General features: G+C 40.4%; 1 protein-coding gene across 4 annotated transcripts in view; it reads left to right on the forward strand.

Annotated features, from left to right (window-relative positions):
- Nucleotides 1-24,227, forward strand: part of DMD (dystrophin) — a 2,360,554-nt gene that overhangs the window by 702,761 nt on the left and 1,633,566 nt on the right. For all 4 annotated transcript variants that reach the window (XM_066250305.1, XM_066250306.1, XM_066250308.1 and 1 more), the window contains exon 13: nucleotides 10,669-10,788. In XM_066250305.1, the coding sequence (XP_066106402.1) occupies nucleotides 10,669-10,788 (120 nt within the window). The remainder of the gene's footprint in view (nucleotides 1-10,668; nucleotides 10,789-24,227) is intronic.

A 24,227-nucleotide genomic window follows, 5' to 3' on the forward strand; every position in this document is an offset into this window, starting at 1 on the left:
GTCTAGATACTAGTATATGCATGAGACTCAGTTTTAATTTTTAAAATAAAATTGCGCAGACATTTCATTTTCTATTAACATATTGTAAACAACCACTACTTCTTATAACTTTGTATACTAGATAATTCCATTGATTTAAAAATAATAATTATAATGAAGTCCATACTCATATTCTTATTTTAACAGATTCAAGGAACTCCAGCTACAAATTACTCAGAATACTGCTTAATTATTATAGAAACTGCAGAATACTGATTCAGTAACAATGACTGAAATAACTCTGCCTTGTTTGAAAGTACATCAGTGCATCTACTAAAATATAAATACCCAAGACCCTCTCTCATCCCAGAAGCACCAGCTTTATTTTCCATACTCAGTTGTTCCTGTAATTCTTGTTTATTAGAATTTTCTGGCCTCTGGGGAGGATCAAAAAGAAAAACGAAGGACCTTATCTCTCAGTTATTGAATTAGCTTCATGTATGGAATTTCTGTTTTCCTTAACCAATAGCAATTTATTTCAGTTCCCTTGAATAGACCATACCACATTAATAATGAAAATGAATTATTTAAGTAGATAAAGATATTAGAATGCATTTTAGGGGAAAATTCTTCACAAGATTCACAGATGATGTGTTGTAAAACAGTGCACGGAAACCTGTATAATTTTGTTAGCTAGTGTCACCCCAATAAATTCAGTTGAAAAACAAGAAAAAGAAGGGGCAAAGAAGAAAGCTACAACAGATAGAATAATGTGAATTTCAAGAAAATAATTTTTCTTGTGAAATATATTCCTAAAACTAATATGACAAAATTCATGCCCAAACATCAAATCTCATGTTAAAAATACGGGTGAAAATGGCCCTATGTTTCTTTCTAAAGAATATAACATTGTTAACTATAGTATGCTATTATTTTAATGTTTAATATTTCTGTTCTGAACAGAATCATTTCTAGTGATACAACTGGTAGTACTTTCTTACTTAATAGAACTACATTTATCACAGATAATTTATACTGTGTAACATTTTTTATTCCATTAACAATTGAAGATCTAGGTCATGGCTATTGAGAATGAGGAAACTACTAAATCAGATATTTTTACATGATGTTCTGTAGTTTCAGCACACTGAGAATACTTAGTGATTAAAATATGAATAATATCATTATCAAAGGTATTGGGAATGAATACTGATGGCCAGAAGTGCTATTTCCATGGATCTTAGAGTAAGAATGGAATGATAAGTTAATGATGTCAGAAATAGATTGCCTGACCAGGCGGTGGCACAGTGGGTTGAGTGTCGGCCTGGGATGCGGAGACCCAGGTTCGAAACCCTGAGGCTGCCAGCTTGAGCACGGGCTCATCTGGTTTGAGCAAGGCTCACCAGCTTGACCCAAGGTGACTGGCTTGAGCAAGGGGTCACCTGCTCTGCTTTAGCCCCCAGTCAGGGCACATATAAGAAAGCAATCAGCGGTAGAGTGTTGGCCTATCGTGCGGAGGACCTGGGTTCGATTCCCGGCCAGGGCACATAGGAGAAGCGCCCATTTGCTTCTCCACCCCTCCGCAGCACCTTCCTCTCTGTCTCTCTCTTCCCCTCCCGCAGCCAAGGCTCCATTGGAGCAAAGATGGCCTGGGCGCTGGGGATGGCTCCTTGGCCTCTGCCTCAGGCGCTAGAGTGGCTCTGGTCGCAACATGGCGACACCCAGGAGGGTTGCAACATGGCAACGCCCAGGATGGGCAGAGCATCGCCCCCTGGTGGGCAGAGCGTCGCCCCCTGGTGGGCGTGCCGGGTGGATCCCGGTCGGGCACATGTGGGAATGTGTCTGACTGTCTCTCCCTGTTTCCAGCTTCAGAAAAATGCAAAAAAAAAAAAAAAAAAAAAAAAAGAAAGCAATCAACAAACAAGCAATCAGTGAACAACTAAGATTCTGCAACGAAGAATTGATGCTTCTCATCTCTCTCCCTTCCTGTCTGTCCCTCTCTATGACTCACTGTCTCTGCCAAAAAAAAAAAAAAAAATTAGAAAAGCAAACGCCAAGTCAAAAAAAGTTGTTCAATTATGTAAATGAATGCAAAACCAACTTTTATATCATTGGCAAAAAATGCCCTATACAAAAGGCTGAAAGTATGGGTGTATCTGCTCGTCCCCTGATCCCCTAATTTTTGTGAGCAGTGTACATTTCTTGAGATCCTAATAGTTTGCTGTAATGCCAGCCCTTTTTTCCCTGGATTTTGAAACCACATTCCAGTCCTGTATTTAGGATTAGAAGGTGGGGGGCAGCATGAATCAGGTGATGGGAATTAGGTGAATATCAGCTTCTTGCAGTATAAAGTCTTTGTTCTGAATGTGCCTCAGTGTGAGATTTTAGAGCTAACATGCTGTTAATATTTATTGAGTACATACTGTGTGCCTGGCAAAGTGCTAAGCAGTTATAGCTTACTCAGGCTTCCCCACCACCTGAATAAATAGGTACTAATACCTGTACTGTCCCAGATTTAAAACTAGGAAGCAGAGGCTTGATGTGGTTGAAAACTGTTAAAAGGTCGCATTGCTGGTTAGCAATGCATCCAGGAACCTGACCCAGGAAATCTGGTTTCAGACCCTGCATAATTAATCATGCACACATTTTTATCAGTCTGTCATCTACACTATATCCTTTTCTACTTATATTCTGAAATGTGTAGGGGTACATTGTCAACTTTGTATTAAAACATTTTTTCATATTTATTGAGCCCTCTTCCTACAATAGGTGCTTTTAAAATCTTTCAAATGTCTTTATCACAATGGTCTTTAGGACCCCCTCCCACCTTGGGTAGTTTATAAGTTAGCAGAGAAAGTAAACATTTTTTTTAAATTTTGTGACAGAGACAGAAGAAGGGACAGATAGACAGAAAGGGAGAGAGATGAGAAGCATCAATTCTTTGTTGTATCACCTTAGTTGTTCATTGATTGCTTTCTCATATGTGCCTTGACTGGAGTCCTTCAGCTGAGCCTGTGACCCGTTGCTCAAGCTAGCATCTTTAGGGCTCAGACCACCAACCATGGCATCGTGTCTGTGATCCCACGCTCAAGCCAGCGACCCTGTGCTCAAGCTGATGAGCTCACGCTCAAGCCAGCGACTTCGGAGTTTTGAACCTGGATCCTCTGCATCCCAGTCCTATGCTCGATCCACTGTGCCACTGTCTGTTCAGGCTAAACATTTATTTTTTAACAAGGTACAAACAATGGGTTCTGATATAAAGAGTAATATATCTATGTGATCCCACGGAAGTAAGTGGGTATCAAAATAAAAGTTCTTCTAGGAGAGCCTGTTGGGGAAGCTTATTTAAAATATTCAGCGAATTTCCAACAAAATTACATATTATAAATAGAACCTCATGGGAAACTAGACAAGATTGTGAACAGTGAGGCTTAGCAAAGAGAATGTTGGACTGACAATAAAATGATTAGTCATTTCCAGGTCCTTTCATTCAGTGATGCAGGGGTATAGAGCCTAGCCCGTGCAGAGGGGATGGGAGGTAGGAAGGAAGAATGGCCAAAGCAGAAGAGGTAAAGCAGACAGTAAACGGCCTACCTCCCCACCATTTCCTAAGAAATCATAAAACTTTCTGAGTTGGCCAGAACATTTTGATTTGAAAATAAAATCAGTTCACATCTAGATGTATTGCATTAGCTTGCATTAGCTAATTGTTCATAAGTATCTAGGGATTTCTTCTTGTCCTGCCATGGAGTTTCCAAGATACTGCTTTCTTAGGTGTTGGATTTACCCATGTTCCCAGAACTCTTCTGGCTTCTTAAGATTATTTTTGTAAATTTTATATTTAATAGAACTTTTGTACTCATTACTTTTTCCTTCTGTGTACATTTATTTGCCTAAGCTAAACAACTACAAATTACTTAAACTTAATATTTTTTAAATACCTTTGTAATTATATTAACTTAAAGTGATATGTGGGAGGCAGTAGATGACTTTAGAATTCATTTAGAACCCATGACTTTTGTTGTTTCTAGGTGTGTGTGTGTGTGTGTGTGTGTTTGTGTTTATAGGACCAGCAAGTATTAGCAGTTTTCTGTAAATCATTAAAGTCAAAGAAATAATAAAATAAACTATAAACCTTGGCATCCACTTGCCCTTTTCTGTTCCATATTGCTGAGCATACGCTCTGGCCAAGGGAAATATTGCATGCCCTCCTATGGAGCTTATAGGAGACCCAACCTTGTTCTTTTGTGTGTGTGTGTGTGACAGAGACAGAGACAGAGAAAGGAACAGTTAGGGACAGAGAGGCAGGAAGGGAGAGAGATGAGAACCATCAATTCTTCGTTGTAGCTCCTTAGTCTCCTTAGTTGTTCATTGATTGCTTTCTCAATTGTGTCTTGATGGGGAGGGTATAGCAGACTGAGTGACCCCTTGCTTAAGCAAGCCAGCAAACTTGGGCTTCAAGTCAGTGACCTTTGGACTCAACCAGTGACCATGGGGTTATGTGTTTGATCCCACTCTTAAACTAGCGATCCTACACTCAAGCTGGTGAGCCCGCGCTCAAGGCAGATGAGCCTGCGCTCAAGCCAGTGACCTTGGGGTTTCGAACTTGGATCTTCCTTGTCCCTGTCCGACACTCTACCCACTGCACAACTGCCTGGTCAGGTGTTCATGTTTCTTATTACTCTATCTTTCTATTAATTGTTGCTGTTCACCTCTTGTCAGTAGCAAATTAAGTAATTCCCTAGCCTTAAATATTTCCATGACCATATCTTTCAGGTAATATTTCACATGAGTGATAAGAAAGTTACAGTATAATAGTATAAGTCTGAAGTCATCACAGAAGTGACTCTTTCTCCAGTGATTGTCTTTTTTGTGTGACAGAAACAGAGAGGGACAGATAGGGACAAACAGACAGGAAGGGAAAGAGATGTGAAGCATCAATTCTTTGTTGCGGCACTTTAGTTGTTCATTGAGTGCTTTCTCATATGTGCCGTGATGGGGAGGGGGCTGCAGCAGACCGAGTGACCCCTTGTTCAAGCCAGCGGCCTTGAGCTCAAGCTGGTGAGCCTTGCTCAAACCAGATGAGCCCTCGCTCAAGCTGGCGACCTTGGGGTTTCGAACCTGGATCCTCCGTGTCCCAGTCCAATGCTCTATCCACTGTACCACCGCCTGGTCAGGTCTCCAGTGATCATCTTAAGCTAGTTATTAAAACCCAACTTTGGCCCTGGTGGATAGAGCATCAGCCCAGTGTATGAATGTCCCAGGTTCGATTCTGGGTGAGAGCACACAAGAGAAGTAATCATTTGCTTCTCACCCCTCCTTCTCCCTCTTCTCTGTCTCTTCCCCTCCTGCAGCCAGTGGCTCAGCTGGTCCCAGTGCCAGCCCCTGGTGCTGAGGATAGCTCAGCTGATTTGAGCATCAGCCCCAGATGGGGGTAGCTGTGTGAATCCTGTTCATGGTGTGTGCGGGAGTCTGTCTCACTATCTGTTCTTTCATTTAAAAAAAACAGAAAAAAAAAAAAACAAACAAAAACAAAAGAAAACAACTTGACATGGGCCAGAGGTGACATTTAAAAGATGTAGAATAAAAGTCATATTTAAGTCATAAAATTATGAATATGCACAAGGGGAATAACAAATTTGGTCAGGTGCTTTTAGTAGAGGATAATTGATAAGAAATAGAAGTATAAAAAATGTAAGTTTGTCATACGTAGGCCTTTTTAATGTTAAATTTTACTGTTGGCCTTTTTTCTTGACATAAGGGGGAAAAAGATTGTTAGTTGACATTAGAGAACAAACATTGCTGACATTTGATTCTATCTAATAATGGTATAGAAACTTAATTAGGAACATGACATATTTTTAAAAATCTGGTAAATGTAACAAATGTATTACTTTAATAAAAATTATGGCAAAGCATCCATACATAATAAAATACCTAGTACGTATATATATGTGTATAAATAATTTATATGCTTTTAATTAAGAAAAACATACTTCAGCGATCATATATTATAACTTTTTAATTTAAATACATTATCTTCTGATAGGCCAAAATTGTAGCGTACTTCTCTGGGTGTATATCTGTATTTGGAATAATTTGATGCATATTTCAGGCTTAATTAGCATATCAACTATAAATCTCCATTGTATAAATCTAGCTAAGATAACTTCAAATCCATAAGAAGTACGTATTTAATTAAAAATTAATTTTAAAATAGCTTTATAAAACTTTAATGTACTTTAAAAATTAGTAGTCTTGAGAATCCATGTTTTCTCAAAGAAGGAAGCAAGAAGGTATACTTTGCACCAATGATTACGGCTTTATTCATCATGGATCCATTAGTTTGGCAGAGAAATTTTTTTTTTAGATTTTTTTGGTGTGTAGCATTTTTGCTACTTCTGAGAATCAGCCTCATTAAAAAATGAACACTTTACATTGGATATTTTATAGTATTTTGTCGCTGATGTGGGGGGATTAGCTAATACTGTGATATTCATTACTACTTATTTTCAGGGTTAATACCTGGGAAAATAAGAAGTAAGTTTCTGTGTTTTAGTAGCTTCTGTCTTGCAGCTGTTGGGTATACTCAGAAAGGTCAGTTTAACCTATTTTTATTTTAATCCCTGATTAGGAGCAAAAGAAGAGATCTAGTTTGAAAAAGTCATAGAAGAGGAAAGAGAAATAGAGTTTATGCTAATCTACCCCGGTGTTGTGCCCTCAATACGATTTTCAGCCACTGTGGAGACTTTCCCATGGTTCTTTCCCCCCCTCTAATCAATATATAAGTGCAGATAGTTCGTGTCTTTGATTTTGAAGCTACCAACTCACAGATAGCTTTACTGGCGCTTCTGTATGGCTGCAAAAGCATACATCGTAAATCCTTTATGAATATGACAAGAATGCAATTTCTGATTAGGAAACAAATAGATAAGCAAAACAATCAAAAATCCAAGGACTGGGGGAAATAAATAATATAGTTGATCACATGTGCTTTAAAAAGATGAAATCTGAGTCTGAAAATAAGCATATCATGGCTCACACAATGCTCAAGATCCTTTACTAAAATATATTAAAACAGTGAAAATAATTTATATGTAAAAATTGCACAGTATAGTATTAATTTATAGTTGTTTTTAATATGTGTAATTATATTTACTCTCATACTTGAATTATCGGAGAAAAGAATTGGCCAAAATTAAAGAAACCAACTTATGCTATACTGACTACCAAAATATTATTGTAATTATTAATGTTAAAACTCCAGGCTGAAACAACTTGAAATGTTCCCAGTCCTGATTTATGTAATTCAGAAAACCTCAGATTCAATGTGACTTTCAAGGACAACTCTGAATGTTAATGTTTTCATTGTTGGCCTCATAGCAGGAAGATTTTTATTAACCAGTGTTAACTCTGGAATGTCAAAGGCTGATAGTATGGACTCCGCACACAAAATAGATGCATAGTCATTTGATTCTAAATTGCTTCACTTGAAAATGTAGCGTGAAAATCTAGAGAGTGGAAGTAAAAGTAAAGGATTTTAGAGTGCTCTAAAATGTGTGGACTTGAATAAAAGTCCTAGGGTAAACATGCTCGTGCATTTGAGTTAGTGAGGCAGCAAATCCTAATAACCTCCCTCGTACCTACCGAAGAGTGAATCACTAAGCTAGTCTGCTAGATGCCGTACATTCTTGTCTCCTGAGTAGGGGCTGCAGCTTTTACAGGCCTTGCCCTAGACTTGCTTTTCCATTCTTGTATTATATAATAAAATATTCTAAGAAGCAAAATAGTTGGCTAAAAGTTTTGCCTAGTCATTCAGGGATTTCTCAGTAGTGATCAGCAGATCATGGTGAGGTCTTGCGGAAACCGGAGCTCCCAGGCAGGGTGTCTGGGTTCCAGAGATGCCTTTTCTGTTTTCTTGTCCTCTGTTTACCTTTTACCTATTCCTCCATTTACCCCTATTTATCTTTGCCCCCCAAAATTGTATACTATGGTTTTTAAAAGATTGAAATACTCTTTGGTGGTTATCAGTGCTCATTAGTATAATTGTAATTACACTTTTAAAAAAGCTAATCCAACCTGACCAGTTGGTATTGCATTGGATAGAGCATCGGCCTGGGATGCTGAGGACCAGGGTTCGAAACCCCAAGGTCACCAGCTTGAACATGGGCACATCTGGCTTGAGCATGGGGTCACTGGATTGAGTGTGGGGTTCCCAAATTCAGTGTGGGATTTTAGACATGACCCCATGGTCACTGGCTTGATCTCAGAAGTCGCTGGCTTGGAGCCCATGGTTGCTGGCTTGCACAAGGGGTCACTTACTCTGCTGTAGCTCCCTAGTCAAGGCATATATGAGAAAGCAATCAATGAACAACTAAGGTACCACAATGATGAATTGATTCTTCTTGCCTGACCAGGCAGTGGCACAGTGGATAGAGCATTGGACTGGGATGCAGAGGACCCAGGTTTGAGACACCAAGGTTGCCAGCTGGAGTGCAGGTTCATCTGGTTTGAGCAAAAGCTCACCATCTTGGACCCAAGGTCGCTGGCTTGAGTAAGGGCTTTGGTCTGCCAAAGGCCTGTGGTCAGGGTGCATGTGAGAAAACAATCAATGAACAACTAAGGTGTCACAACGAAAAACTGATGATTGATGCTTCTCATCTCTTTCTATTCCTGTCTGTCCCTATCTATCCCTCTCTCTGACTCTCTCTCTGTCTCTGTAATAAATAAATAAATAAATAAATAAATAAATAAATAAAATCTTAAAAAAAAAAGAACCAATGCTTCTCACCTCTCTCCCTTCTTCTCTATCTCTCTCTCTCTTAAAAGATAAAAATCTAATCCCTTATATTCGGTTGTAATCTTTATGTAATCAGGAATTGCCAGACTGATCTGTGCATATTGCCTTCACCAATGTTTATTGATCTTTAGTTGCTTGGAATATGTAGTGAGAAGGACAGGTAACATCTCCTGTTCCAGTGGATTTTATATTCCAGTAATTAGAGACAAGCAACGAATGACTAAACTAATATATAAGAAAATGTTGAGTTGTAAAAATGTTATTTTAAAGAAATTGATAGAAAAATAGTCACTAAAGAACATGGAGATAGCATCTCCATGACAAACATCTCTGGGCAGGTGACACTCAAACTGAGGGATTAAGCAAAGGAAAAAACAAACCTCAGACACTGACAACAGTATGGGATTTTAAAGAGAGGAAGGGAGGTGAAGAGAGCCAGAGGAAGGTAAAAGGGGGATACATGGTGATGGAATAAGATTTTCCTTGGGTGATGAACACACCATCGAATAGAATAGAATAGAATAGAATAGAATAGAATAGAATAGAATAGAATAGAATAGAATAGAATAGAATAGAGTAGAGTGGAGTGGAGTGGAGTGGAGTGGAGTGGAGTGGAGTGGAGTGGAGTGGAGTGGAGTGGAGTGGAGTGGAGTGGAGTGGAGTGGAGTGGAGTGGAGTGGAGTGGAATAAGTAACTGAATCCTGAATGAAAAGGAGAGATTTTTTTAAAAATAATTTTATTTTTTTAATGGGGCGACATCAATAAATCAGGATACATATATTCAAAGATAACATATCCAGGTTATCTTGTCGTTCAATTATGTTGCATACCCATCACCCAATGTCAGATTGTCCTCTGTCACCTTCTATCTAGTTTTCTTTGTGCCCCTCCCCCTCCCCCTCTCCTTCTCCCTCTCCCCCCTCCCCCCGGTAACCACCACACTCTTATCAATGTCTCTTAGAAGGAGAGATTTTTTTAAGGTATGGAGAAAGAACAATTCAGGTGGGAAAATAGCTTGACATCTGTGGAAGAGATAGAAGACAGCTGTGACTGAAACAGGATCAGTGGGCAGGAATGGTGTGCGGTCTTAGACTGAAGAGTTAGGCAAGTGCTAGATTTCAAAATAATTTCAGGTAAAGAATTTGGATTTTCCTTCTTGGTGTGATAGAAGTCCTTTGGTTTTAAGACAGAGGAGTGACATCTAATTTATAGCTGAGCAGAGAAGAAAGAATCAGCAAAGGAGCCGAAAAGCAGCACTTAGTGAGGTGTGATGATGATTGAAGCTCAGGAGAAAAGGATGACAAGAATGAATGAGTGGTTAATGAGGTTAGTAATCGAAATGCCCAGTAAGAGGATATCAAAAAATGGTGGTTCAATTTGGGAACCCGGAGGTTGATGGCACCTTTATGAGGTGTTTCAATGGGATCCTGAGCAAAGAGAATAGTAGGGTAGGGAAGTGGTAAGAATAATTTTAAAATACACTAAATATTTTTTAGTGAAGAGGAACACATATTAGGGGAGCAGCAGGAGAGATTTGTTGGATAAAGAGTTTTCTTTGTTCGGGTTGATGATGAAGAACTTCAGTAGAGATGGAGACATCGAAGATGCTCAGAGGCAACAAGTAATTTTAAGAGCAAAGTCCTTGAAAAGTGAGAGAAGGTAGGATAAGGGGCCGAGCATTATCACACCTTTCTAAGTGGATGTTCTCGCTATACTTTCAAGGTCAGTTGCTGGTAGAAATATGCACATTTTGCTGAGCATCATAGCTGAAATTTTGCTCAGAATGGTTGAATTTAATAAAAAAAAATTATATTACCCAAAGCATGGCAGAAACAAATTGGATTCACTTGGGAAGTCACTTGAATTTACTTTCCAAATTTTTCTTTCAGGTTCTTCAAGAAGACCTAGAACAGGAACAAGTCAGGGTCAATTCTCTCACTCACATGGTGGTGGTGGTCGATGAAGCTAGTGGCGACCATGCAACTGCTGCTTTGGAAGAGCAACTTAAGGTCAGATGATTTTCTTTAATACACTAAATATGATATTTAAAATAATTAATTGTTATTCAAAAATAATTGGAAAGTATATAATGGAATTTATATGTTTAGAGTGTAATAGATTTATTTAAACTAATTCAGATTATGTCTTATTTGTACATAATTCCCTTTCATTAACTATATACTCTGCTCATTCTAGCTTCCTGGCCTCTAGGGAAATATCAAAATGCAGATTCATTTTTTTTTATTTGAATGACAGGAAGGAAGATAGACTTCCACATGTGCCCCACTGGGATCTACTCAGAGACCCCCATTTAGGGCCGATGGTCTGCCCATCACTCTCAACCAAGCTATTTTTAGTGCTGAGGTGGAGGCTCCACAGAACCATCTTCAGCGCCTGGGACCATTGTGCTCAAATCAGTTGAGCCATGGCTGTGGGATTAGGGAGTAAAAGAGAAAGAGAAGATGGAGGTAAAGAGGAAGGAAGCAGATGGTCACTTCACCTGTGTGCCCTGACCAGGAATCGAACCCAGGACTTCCTGGATTCGACACTCTACCACTGAGCCAGCAGGCCAGGGCCACATATTTCGTTTTTTATTATATCTATATAGTATGTATTAGAGGATTGATCAGGTGAATATTATTTACATCTGCTTCAAACTTAGTAAATAAAAACTCACAAAAGCATCACGTTCAATCAAATAATGATAAATTGTTCACCTTCACCGTGTTTTCCCCTGGAAGCCCTGAGTTGTCATCTTGATAGCAGGATGCTTAAGTTATGGACGTTTAGTTGGAGCAGATTCTTAACCTTTCAAGCCCTCATTGAATCTGAATCCTAGTAACTGTGTCCTTGGAAACATGACCAGTACATATAAACAAAGGATGATGTGGATGTTGTCATAGTTTTATCTTCTCTTCCTAATTTGGAATAATAATGTTTTACTGTAAAAAAAATTAAAACAATTTCAACAAAGCTATATCAGTAGATGAAAGCATCAACAATATGGGAAAAGCACAATTCATTGTTCTGAGTGTGACACAGACATTCATATATATACACAAGTACAGATTATAATTGAGTTGTTCGTTGTGCCCACCAAATGCCTGCTTTGCCTTCGTGATAGTTAAGGGCCGGTAGTCTGACATGTCTAAGGATCCAATCAATGTAGGTTTAAATAGCTTTATCAGCTCAAGGTTGTTCTAAACTTACTTTCTTTTACTTAACTTATAACACAGTTTCTTAAAGCCTTATCTCTATATTGTTCTCCTTTTGTGTGACTTGAGTTTCTTTTTTATCCCAGTGAAATGTCAATTCTTGTGTTACTGCCCTAGACCGCCAGTCTCTGACAATGCTATCTCACTTGCCATTATTAAAAGACAAAGAGAAAACTCTTGAATTGCTACAACTGAGCATATAATATATACTAGTGACTCATGTTAATTGCTCTGTTTCAGTGAAATTGCAGGGATTACAAATCTAAATGGTTTATGACACCTGTTATTATAATGCATTGTTTAATATATGATCAAATATATTGTGTACACACTCTTATCTTCATGTCCAGCTAAAGGATTAGTGATGGGCCACTGCTGTAGCCATTTTAAGGAATCCTTTTTTTTTTTTTTTTTTTGGTATTTTTTCGAAGTTGGAAACTGGGAGGCAGTCAGACAGACTCCGGCATGCACCTGACCGGGATCCACCCGGCATGCCCACCAGGGGGCGATGCTCTGCCCATCTGAGGCATTGCTCTGTTGCAACCAGAGCCATTCTAGCGCCTGAGGCAGAGGCCATAGAGCCATCCTCAGCGCCCGGGCCAACTTTGCTCCAATGGAGCCTTGGCTGCGGGAGGGGAAGAGAGAGACAGAGAGGAAGGAGAGGGAGAGGGGTGAAGAAGCAGATGGGTGCTTCTCCTATGTGCCCTGGCCGGGAATCAAACCCGGGACTTCCACATGCTGGTCTGATGCTCTACTGCTGAGCCAACCGGCCAGGGCCAGGAATCCTTTAGTTCAGATACAATTGAGTTATAACTAATTACCAATGGTAATAATTTAATACAAAACATTTCTCAGAAATTTTCAGAGAAGATAAAAGAAGGCTGTGGAACAGAGATTGGGAAGGTGACTGGTGAAAAAAAAAATGAAGACAAAAATTTTTCTAAGTCATAGAATTTTCTAGTCAAAGAAAACCCGATAGAAGGTGACAGAGGACAATTTGACTTTGGATGATGGGTATGCAGCATAACTGAATGTCAAAATAACCTGAAGATGTTTTCTCTGAACATATGTACCCTGGTTTACCAATGTCACCCCATTAAAATTAATTTAAAAAATAAAAAAAGAAACAACTGAAAAACGTCCATTTTGGCATTACCAGACCTCTTATTACTAGCTCTGGAATATGTAATTATTTCAAGGCGGTGATGCATGTGGGACCAGGCAACCTGGATAAAGAGTCCATAGAATGGACAGATGGTATCTGGGTTTGATCTTACGTAAGGATACATCAAAAGTGGTGCTCCTAAGCCTTTCTATATTTTTATCTTACTTAGTTTCGTTTTGTACCGTTTTCTGTTTTTTATTTGTTTGTCTTTTTGCCCAGGGACATCTGCTAATAGAACTATGCATGTATTGGCTATCCTTTTCACACAAGCTCAGTCTCCGTTTGGCCGTGATTGCCTTCCCCCATCCTTGGTGTGGACCATTGCCTCCCCAACTCCTCTTTTCCCCTCGACTCCCTTTCTACCTTTGTGTGCTCCTTTCCATTTCCGTAGCTCTCTGCTCTCACCGTACTTTTAGATAGTCTGTGTTTTTCAACTCCAGCTCGTGGACTGCTCCACCAGAAATTTGGGGCCAGTCCTGAAAGAGTTAACCACCCTGATATTGTAGGAAGAGTATAGACCAAAGGATCTTAGCTGAATTCACTTATGCTCAGAGTGATTTCGGCCTTGGCGGTCCTTGAAATAATTCCCCTATTTTCACTGGTCCCCAAATATAAAAAGGTTGAAAGCCAGTGATCTAGACTAGTATTTAAAAGGGCAGAGTTACAAGGAATTAAGTGGTAAGAAAGCCCCTACTTTAGCATTTTTCTTCTCATTCCTTCAGTTTCCTCAGTCCATGAGAAATCCATGCTGGAATTCTGTGCCTTCTTTAACCAATGGTTTGAATTGCCATGGAATTACTCTCATTTGCCTTTGAAATTTGAACGATTCTTTCTTCGGTTCTTTGAAAATGAACCAAAATTTGTCTTACCTAGTGTAATTTTTATTTTTTTAATTTTAATATAATTTTATTTTATTTTATTCTGAAGTGAGAAGCAGGGAGGCAGAGAGATAGGCTCCTGCATGTACCATACCGGAATTCCCCGGCAAGCCCACTAGGGGGCGATGCTCTTCCCATCCAGGGTGTTGCTCCATTGCAATCATCCATTCGAGTGTCTGAGGCAGAGTAGAGGCCATGGAGCCATCCGTAGTGCCCAGGCCAACTTTGCTCCTATGGAGCCTTGGCTGTGGAAATGGAAGAGAGAGATAGAAACAAAGGAGAGGGGGAGGGGTGGAGAAGCAGATGGACACTTCTGCTGTGTGCCCTGGCCCGGAATCAAACCCAAGACTTCCACATGCCCAGCCAACACTCTACCACTGAGCCAGCAGGTCAGGGGCATCCGAGTGTAATTTTTAAAAGGAAAGGGAGGAGAAAGAGAAGTTGGTAGAGAGAAGAAATAATAAAGGATAAAAAGGAGATAAATCAATACAATGGAAGAGCCACTTAGCCTCTGCATGTGATAAAAATTCCATGCATATGTCAGAGTGAGCTGATTTTCATATTCTCCGAGGAATTCTGTTAGAAGTAATGGGAAGAGTTTTAGGAAAGTAAAATAGGTAGATGAACTTCATACAAGGGGAAAAACCCTGGTAGGGACCTCAGAAGACTCTTTGAGGGCTTTTTTAGAGCTAGGTCTGGTCATCCATAGCTCAAGGTCTGATAATGTCGAATGCTCACCCCACAACTTCTTTCTCCGCCACAGTCTCCCATGTCACTATGATTGCTTCATCTATTTCACTCAAATTAGCTGAAGTACCATCCAGAGCCTCAAAATGAATCCCCAGTGGTCTTCAGTTAAGAGATGCAGATGGGGAAAGCTAGGAAAGTAAGTTCTTGATTTAGTACAATGAGAGATGTGTTCTTATCATCTTGGGTTAGAATTCTGAAAAAACTCCTCAGAGAATATCTTTACATGTGTTGGTACGGAAAGACACATGCAGCCCCATGTTCATCGCAGCGTTATTCACGGTGACCAAGACATGGAAACAACCCAAGTGTCCTTCAATAGACAATTGGATAAAAAAGGTATGGTACCGCCTGACCAGGTGGTGGCGCAGTGGATAGAGCGTCGGACTGGGATGCAGAGGACCCAGGTTCGAGACCCCGAGGTCGCCAGCTTGAGCGTGGGCTCATCTGGTTTGAGCAAAAGCCCATCAACTTGAACCCAAGGTCACTGGCTCCAGCAAGGGGCTACTCGGTCTGCTGAAGGCCTGCGGTCAAGGCACATATGAGAAAGCAATCAATGAACAACTAAGGTGTTGCAATGCGCAATGAAAAACTAATGATTGATGCTTCTCATCTCTCTCCGTAACTGTCTGTCCCTGTCTATCCCTCTCTCTGACTCACTCTCCGTCTCTGTAAAAAAATAAAATAAAATAAAAATAATAAAAAAAAGGTATGGTACCTATGTATGATGGAATACTACTCAGTCATAAGAGACGATGACAGAGTGACGTATATGACAACATGGATGGATCTTGAGAACATTATCCTGAGTGAAATAAGTAAATGAGAATAAGATAAGCACTATATGATTTCACACATAGATGGGATATAAAAATGAGACTTATGGACATAGATAAAAGTGAAGTGGCCACCAGGGAGAGGGGTATATAGGGGAGGGGGGGAGGGGGAAGGGAGTAAAGAGGGACAAATATACAATGATGGAAAATTATTTGACTTTGGTGATGGGTATATAACATAATCAACAGTTCAAATGGTATAGAAACGTTTACCTGACCCCTGTGTACTCTTATTGATCAATGTTGCCCTGTTAAATTTAATTTTCTAAATAAAATTTTAAGAAAAGAATAGTTCTATGAACTCTATAAGTTAAATTTTTCTAACTTTGAAAGAGTTTTAGAAGTATTCATTTTAAAAGGTTTGAAGAAAAACAAAGTTAGGTCAGCACATAAGCTTAGGGATTCTGAAAGAAGGCATAACTTACGGCGGATCATATTCTGAAAAGTGCAGTCTGATGTAAATTAATGTAATTCTTTTTTTTATTTTATTTATTTATTTTTTTGTATTTTTCTGAAGCTGGAAACGGGGAGGCAGTCAGACAGACTCCCACATGCGCCTGACCGGGATCCACCTGGCACGCCCACCAGGGGGCGATGCTCTGCCCATCCGAGGCGTTGCTCTGTCGCAACCAGAGCCACTCTAGCGCCTGGGGCAGAGGCCAAGGAGCCATCCCCAGCGCCAGGGCTAACTTTTGCTCCAATGGAGCCTCGGCTGCGGGAGGGGGAGAGAGAGACAGAGAGGAAGGAGAGGGGGAGGGGTGGAGAAGCAGGTGGGCGCTTCTCCTGTGTGCCCTGGCTGGGAATCGAACCCGGGACTTCTGCACGCCAGGCCGACACTCTACCACTGAGACAACTGGCCAGGGCAATAATGTAATTCTTTTAGTGGTTCTCTTAGTGGTTTGCTTGTCCCTCAGCAAATGTCACCACTGATCCGAAACTTGTCTTTAATTTTAGAGCCTTCCAGGATGTCAGTAGACAGTCTGATTTGTAAGCATTGATGCCAATCAATAATTTTATTGAGGAGTAGCTTGTCTAAATAACTGAGAGGGGTCATTTATGTGGTGTCTTCAGTTCTGGAGGAAATCACCATATCTTTTCTTAATATCCTGCATTCCATTTTTCATTGAGCATTTGTTATGTTCTTTCTGTGTCTGAGGGATTGTGCTGGGTAATAGGTAAAATAGTGAGCAAAAGGAGTATTGGTAACTTCCTCCCTGGCTCAAAGGTGAGTCACTTATGAGCTAACTGCTTTTCTTGGAACTACAAAACAATCGTAGCCATTTTTCAGGTTCTGCCTTTGGTGTTTTTTTGTTGTTGTTGTTGATTTTTTTTTCTTTTTTTTCCTTTTTCTCTTACTTTTTTTTTTTTAGCAAGAGCAACAGGCAGCAAGGGAGAGAGATGAGAAGCATCAGCTTAGAGTTGCGGCACCTTAGTTGTTCATTCATTACTCTCTCATACGTGCTTTGACCAGGGGGCTCTAGCTGAGCCAGTGACTCCTTGCTCTGTTGGGCGACCTTAGGCTTCAAGCCAGCGACCATGGGGTCATATCTATGATCCCACACTCAAGCCGGCATCCTTGAGTTTTCGAACTTTGGTTCTCAGCATCCCAGACCCACACTCTGTGTACTACGCTACCACCTGGTCAAATAGGTATCCTTTTTGAGAGCAAATGCTAATTCCTTTTCATCTGTGCTGGGCTTGGCAACTGCTCTCTTGCTACTTACAGTCTAGCAGAAGAAATAGGCATTAATCAGATATTTACAAAAACGAGCAAATATTTAAGAGTGGACACAATTTACTTCTATGAAGGAAAGGGCACAAGGTTTTGTGACAACAAATCAATCTGACTTAAACTGAAGTTTGAAGGCATGAAATGATTCCCTAGGGAAGTGACGTCTCATAGGATTTAAAGGATGTGTTCGAGAGAGCTTTATGAAGTGTGTGAAAAGGGGATCAGGTGGGTGGGTACAATTTCCAGGACGGAGAATTAGTATATCAAGTGAGCACATTATCCTCAAGGAGCTGAGAAAGGGCCAAGTTAGCTTTAACATTGGGTTCAGAACAGTGGTGTGAGAGGAGACTTGGCAGGCAGACAGGGGCTTACCTAAGAATTAGAATTAGTGTGACACTAAACGCTACTATAATTCTTTCAGTGAAAAACCACATATTGAGCAGAGCTCTTTGCCAGGATGACAGCTGAGAGTACAGGGATGAGGAGAGGCGGGGGACGACAGTCATGGAACCTTGGAACATGCCCTCCTGGACCTGCCCTAACCAAATGCAACTAAGTGTAAAATTATGGCCATGATGAGTTCAACGTGACAAAACTATAAATTGCTAGATGACCTGTCTTGCCCTAGAGGGTCAGGAAAATAGAGGTTAATTGGGCAACCAATTAACCAGTAAAGAGCGGGAGAGTGTTCTGGACAGAACAGTGTTTTTCATTTGACAAATTTATATTGAGTGCCTGCTAGATGGCAGGCAGAAGTCTAAGCTTCGAGGTTAAGTATGGATAGAGCCTAAATCGGTCTTCCATGAAGCGTGCTTTCTGAGCACGACGCATCATGATAATTGAGCACATTTTATACCGTGAGAGAGGAGATGAGAACGCTAAGGTAAAAGCGCCTGGGGAAGGGAGTAGTTTTATATGCAGTGGTCAGGGGAAGCTTTTTGAGAAGGAAGCATTTAAGCAAAACAAAAATGAAGGAAGGGACGTGCTTTGGAGATGCACAGATCTTCTGGGGGCTTTTACATTTGAGAACTTGAAAAAAGACAATTAGAGCATAGAGAAGGCCTTTTGTTCTAAGGAGAGAGCTGTTTCTAGTAGGAAAGAATCAGACCCATGCTTAGGTCCATAGATGACGGGAGATGCTCTAATAAAAACCACCTTCCAGAGAAAAGGCAATGCTGTTTAAGTTCCATTTTTAGATATGTTCTTCTATACAAGTTAATACTTGAGAGTCCAATAGGTGGTATTAGAGGGGGCTAAGGCCACAGACCCAGGAGTGTTTCTGGCATATCAGATATATTTGGATCATTTTGTTAGATGACTTTGAGGTTAAAAACATCTAACAATCTACCATGTTGGAGAATTAAAGGTGGATCAAAAAGAATGGACACAGATAAGCATTGTCTTTTGAAGAAGGATAACCTAGAAAATGAATTGTAGTGCAGATTATTAAACATAAGACTATGTACTCATATTCACTTTCTTGTTCATCTAAAGTCACTAAATGGAATTTTTTTCTGTTGGTTGATCCACTGGAATAGAATGAATATGACATATCTGATTTCCCTAAAGTACTTTGCAAAGCCTCCCACAATATGCCTGTAGATTGAGGTGGGCCTTTCTATCCCTATGTGGGTTGGTAGAGAACATCTGTGTTTTCATATATTTCTTTCTGATACCTGATTTATGGGCCTGGAATTGGACTGACAATAATCGGACTCCTTCAACCTGCTGGGTCAGAAAGTTTTGGGGAAAGATGCCACTGGAGGATTTAGTTACCAGAGAACTGTGTAACTTTTACCAGAACAGGAGTGGTTAATGGACAATTCCCTCTGTCACATGATTTTAGATTTATAGAACTGTCCTGCGAAGTTAGACTATCACATGCAAATGTCATATACTCACCTTTCATGTTTTAAATCAGAAAAAGTATGTTTATTGTTTGAAAATTTGCCATTTACAAAAAGCAATATCTTTAAAGAAATGAAGTTTTTTATAAGAAAGATCTGACTTCCCATTCATACATGTGAATTTAAATATATGTGTATAACTGTATACAGATGTGTATGTATATATACCTTTACATTTATATACATTTATGTTTTCTTTGTACATATGAGTATATATATGTTTGTTTAAATATATGCATACATATATATACATATATATTGATATATGTAGAGAGAGAGAAAGAAGATCACAGACATTACTTGGACACAAGGTTAATATTAAATCAAAGCAAGATGATATAGATTCTTAATAAATTGATGCAACTCTGGACACGATACAGTGTCTAGATTACAAAGGTGAATATTTCTGTTCAGTGCTGTTTTGAATATACTTTATATTTTATTATTTTTGAAGGATTTTTCCAGGATATTGGCTTCCTCTAAAGAATGTTTATAGAGCTAGCATAATTTAATTTTAAGAGAAAACTAAGCAGAGATAAGGGATATGTGAGCAATATTGTCTTTGAAAACGGAAGGCTTTTTCTGCACGTCACTTCATAAAATTGTGCTCTGGACAATAGGCAGAATTCAATAGACCTGGCTGTCTTCTGCTCAGATCTCTTTCCTGAGCCCAGCTGCTTCTGTCCCATGTACTTCAGAATCTATTCACCTTGACGTCAAAAAAGCACCTCAGTCTCAACAAGGTGAAACTTAACTTATGGTGCCCTACTTCCGGGAAGCTTGCTTCCCTACTGTCTTCTCCATTTCTGTTGTTGTGCCATTGTTCGCCATGACACCCACACTAGGCAGCTGGCCTCATCCCAGCCCCATCCCTTTGTTTCCTCTGAGCCCTCTGCATGGAACCGGTCACAGCGTTCCTCAAATAACTCAAATTTATTATTTTATTTCTGCTCCTGTCACTGTTTACCAAGGCAAAGCCTATATTGTCTGCCCCTGGAAACCCTTGCCTTCATTCTTACCTTTCTTCAATCTAGTCTCCACATGAAAGTCCAGGTGAGCTCACAAAAGCCCATTGGATACAGTTTCTCCTCTGCTTTAAATCTCGGTCATTTTCCATCCTGCACGGTGTCTGACCGCCTTGACTTACAGTGATTTTAATACCTTAGCCCTACCTGTTTCTCAGTGCTTTCTCCTACCAGCCCCCTCACGTCTCTGAAACTGCACTTCCTTTCTGCAAGCCATTCCAATACTCTGTGTGTCATTGTCTTGTACGTGCTATTCCTGTTCCTCAGAATACTCCTGTTTTCCTTGTGCTTGGAGAACCTCTACTTCACGTAGAAAACTCTGTTCAGATTCTCCTCATGCAGCTGGTATTTCTCCATAGTGAAGACCACAGCTTCTTTATTTTTATTGTTTGGTCATCTCTGTACCATACTTGTGCTTCTGTTGTTTGGAAGGAAAATAGTCTACTAAAAGGCAGTTGTTCAGGAAAACTATGAAGTCCCCTTTGCTATCATGGCTTCGAAATTGTTTATATAATTAAAAGTATTTATTGTACAAAGCCTGGCCTGTGGTGGCGCAGTGGATAAAGTGTCAACCTGGAACGCTGAGGTCGCCGGTTCAAAACTCGGGGCTCGCCTGGTCAAGGCATATAAGGGGGTTGATGCTTCCTGTTCCTCTCCCCCTTCTCTCTCTCTCTTCTCTCTCTCTCTCTCTCTCTCACTCCTCTTTAAAAATTGATAAATAAAATCTTTAAAAAAAGTATTTATAAAAAAAGTATTTATAGTATATACCTTTGGGATAAGTTGGAAAAAAAGTCTTGGGTGTGTTAAAGATTATAGAATTAAAAATAGGGATTATTTATGAAGGAAAATATGGCTGAAAATATTTTTGATGTTTCTTTTTAGTTTCTAATTTTATACTTGGTGAATAAAAGCATGTTTAAAAATAAAACTAACTTAAAATATGATGGAAATAATTTTACTAAGCCAAATGTCAACAGTTATTGCCCATGAAGCAATGATTACAGTATAAGTATTAGCATTTTGTGTGCTTATTATTTCCCCCCAATTGACATACTTTATATTTAACACTATTTCTATGTCCAAGTTAAAAAGTCAATGCAGCCCTGGCCAGTTGTCTCAGCGGTAGAGCGTCGGCCTGGCGTGCGGGGGACCCGGGTTTGATTCCCGGCCAGGGCACATAGGAGAAGCGTCCATTTGCTTCTCCACCCCCCCCCCTTCCTCTCTGTCTCTCTCTTCCCCTCCCGCAGCCAAGGCTCCATTGGAGCAAAGATGGCCTGGGCGCTGGGGATGGCTCCTTGGCCTCTGCCCCAGGCGCTAGAGTGGCTCTGGTTGTGGCAGAGCAACGCCCCAGAGGGGCAGAGCATCGCCCCCTGGTGGGCAGAGCGTCGCCCCTGGTGGGTGTGCGGGGTGGATCCCGGTCGGGCGCATGCGGGAGTCTGTCTTACTGTCTCTCCCCGTTTCCAACTTCAGAAAAATTCAAAAAAAAAATGTCAATGCATAATGAAGTTAAATCCAAGTTCATGTAGCTTGCACGTGGCTGGGTTGGGAGTGGTACGCAGATCTGTATGATAACTCAGTCCTGGCTTCCTCCTAACATCACAGTTTTATTGGAGGAGATTATCATACATCCATGAGAAAATTACTGCAAGGGGAAAATGCAGGTATGTTGGAATGATAATATATTTTATCAATAGAAATGCTAATTCTAACATCTGAAAAGAATTCTGGCCTTTTTGGTCTCTGAAAAAAATCTATACTTAACAGTATAGCCAATGTTTTTTGAAACAAATTTTATTGGGGTACCTAGAAAAGGACACAACTCATAATTATAGCTGAAGACTTTACACCGGTCACATATCTGTAATTCCACACTTAAACACACAGTTATTATGTTACCATCCATCCAGAAACCTCCAATAATCTCTATCATAGTCATAAGCTTTACCCACCTCCTCAAAGGTAACCTCTGTCCTGATTAATAATACCTCAGGTTAGTTTTATTTCTAACTTACTGTAGATGGAATTTTATAATACATATAGTTTTCTAACTGACTGTTTTTCCTCGTTGTTATGTTTGTGCGATTCATCCAAGTTGCATGTAGCATTAGTTCATTAATTTTTATGGCTGAGTAGTATTCCTTTTTTGTACATATATTACTGTTTAATTATAAATTTTACAAGTCAGAAAATTTGCATTGTTTCCAGTTTGGGACCACTATGAATAATGCTGCTATCAAAATAATTGAATATAACTCTTGCCGAATATACGGGGGTGGGTGGGGCAAAAGTTGGTTTACAGTTGTGAGTACATACATAACAGATGGAGTTTATTCTTGTGTTACTATTTTTAATTATTGGACTATTTTTCATATAAACAAATGTAAACCTACGTGGAGCCAACCCTGCGGGGCATCATGGTGGGCAGAGGACTCAAATTCATAAACTCCCAGTGCTGTTTTCTGGGGCCAGATGCTGCTGGCAGTGCAGCCTTGATGTGTGGGCGTGGCTTGAGCTGGGGGAACCTGGCTTCCTCTTTTTCTGCATTTCCTCTCAGCACTGGCAACCAGGGGACCTCTGCAGCATCCCCCTGTGCCTCCAGCCAACCCTGGGAATAGCTTCAGAGCACACCCTTTTGCAGGGCAAATGTTTTCCTGTAGTACCAAGTCTCAGGTTCGCATTTGCTCTGCAACCCTCCATGAAGGGGGAGGAAAGGGGAGTTCTGAGAAGTTAAAGGAAGGCAGCCAGGCTCCATGGCATTGTGCCTCTGTCTGGAATGCCAGTTGCCAGACAGCTGTGGCCAGATCTTCATGTTTTGTTTCTTCCCAGGTCACTGGGCTTAGCTGCAGCTTGTCCTGCCTACTCTTGAAAGAATGTCTCTAAATCTCTTTGTTTCTTCTGACCGAGGGAGTATCAGCCACAGCCTGATTCCTCCCCTTTCTTTTTTGTTTTTTGTTTTTTTTGGTATTTTTTTCTGAAGATAGAAACGGGGAGAGATAGTCAGATAGACTCCCGCATGCGCCCGACCGGGATCCACCCGGCATGCCCACCAGGGGCGAAGCTCTGCCCACCAGGGGGCGATACTCTGCCCCTCCGGGGCATCGCTCTGTTGCTACCAGAGCCACTCTAGCGCCTGGGGCAGAGGCCAAGGAGCCATCCCCAGCGCCCGGGCCATCTTTGTTCCAATGGAGCCTTGGCTGCGGGAGGGGAAGAGAGAGACAGAGAGGAAGGAGGGGGGAGTGGAGAAGCAAATGGGAGCTTCTCCTGTGTGCCCTGGCCGGGAATTGAACCCGGGACTTCTGCACGCCAGGCCGATGCTCTACCACTGAGCCAACCGGCCAGGGCCTTCTTCCCCTTTCTGAGCTGAGACCCATCATGAGCTACATCCATGGCTCCTTTGAATCCTCTCCATTTTCGTCTCCGTATTTCGCTCCCACTTGCTCACCTTTAGATGTTTCAATGAATGAGTCTCTCAGCCGTGTTTATGAGTTGTTCAGGAAATTCTTTCTTAAATTATAGCTGTTGAAATGGGTGAAACTTCAAGGGGAGTGATCAAGGGATCTCTCATGCTGCCATTCCTCTGACATCACTTATATTCATCTTCTCTTCCTAGGTTTTTAATATTTTTGCTGCTCTTGTAAATATACTGCTCACAAAAATTAGAGGAGATTTCAAAATGAATATGAAGCGATAAAAAAAAGCATTTGATTCTTTTAAATTAAACAATGAAATAAAAGTGATTTTGCATATCATTTGCATAATAGGACAAGTTTCTTTGACTTGTTGTTTGCTTTTCTGATGTTCTTGTTTTTTTATCACTCATATTCATTTTGAAATATCCTCTAGTTTTTGCGAGCAGTGTAGTCTCTTTTTAGAATTTTATTTTTTTGTCTTTTGCTGATATGGACAAATACAACTTGACTGTTGTTTCTTGGTATTATATTCA

Source organism: Saccopteryx bilineata, chromosome X (assembly GCF_036850765.1).
Source record: "Saccopteryx bilineata isolate mSacBil1 chromosome X, mSacBil1_pri_phased_curated, whole genome shotgun sequence".
NCBI classification, from domain to species: Eukaryota; Metazoa; Chordata; class Mammalia; order Chiroptera; family Emballonuridae; genus Saccopteryx; species Saccopteryx bilineata.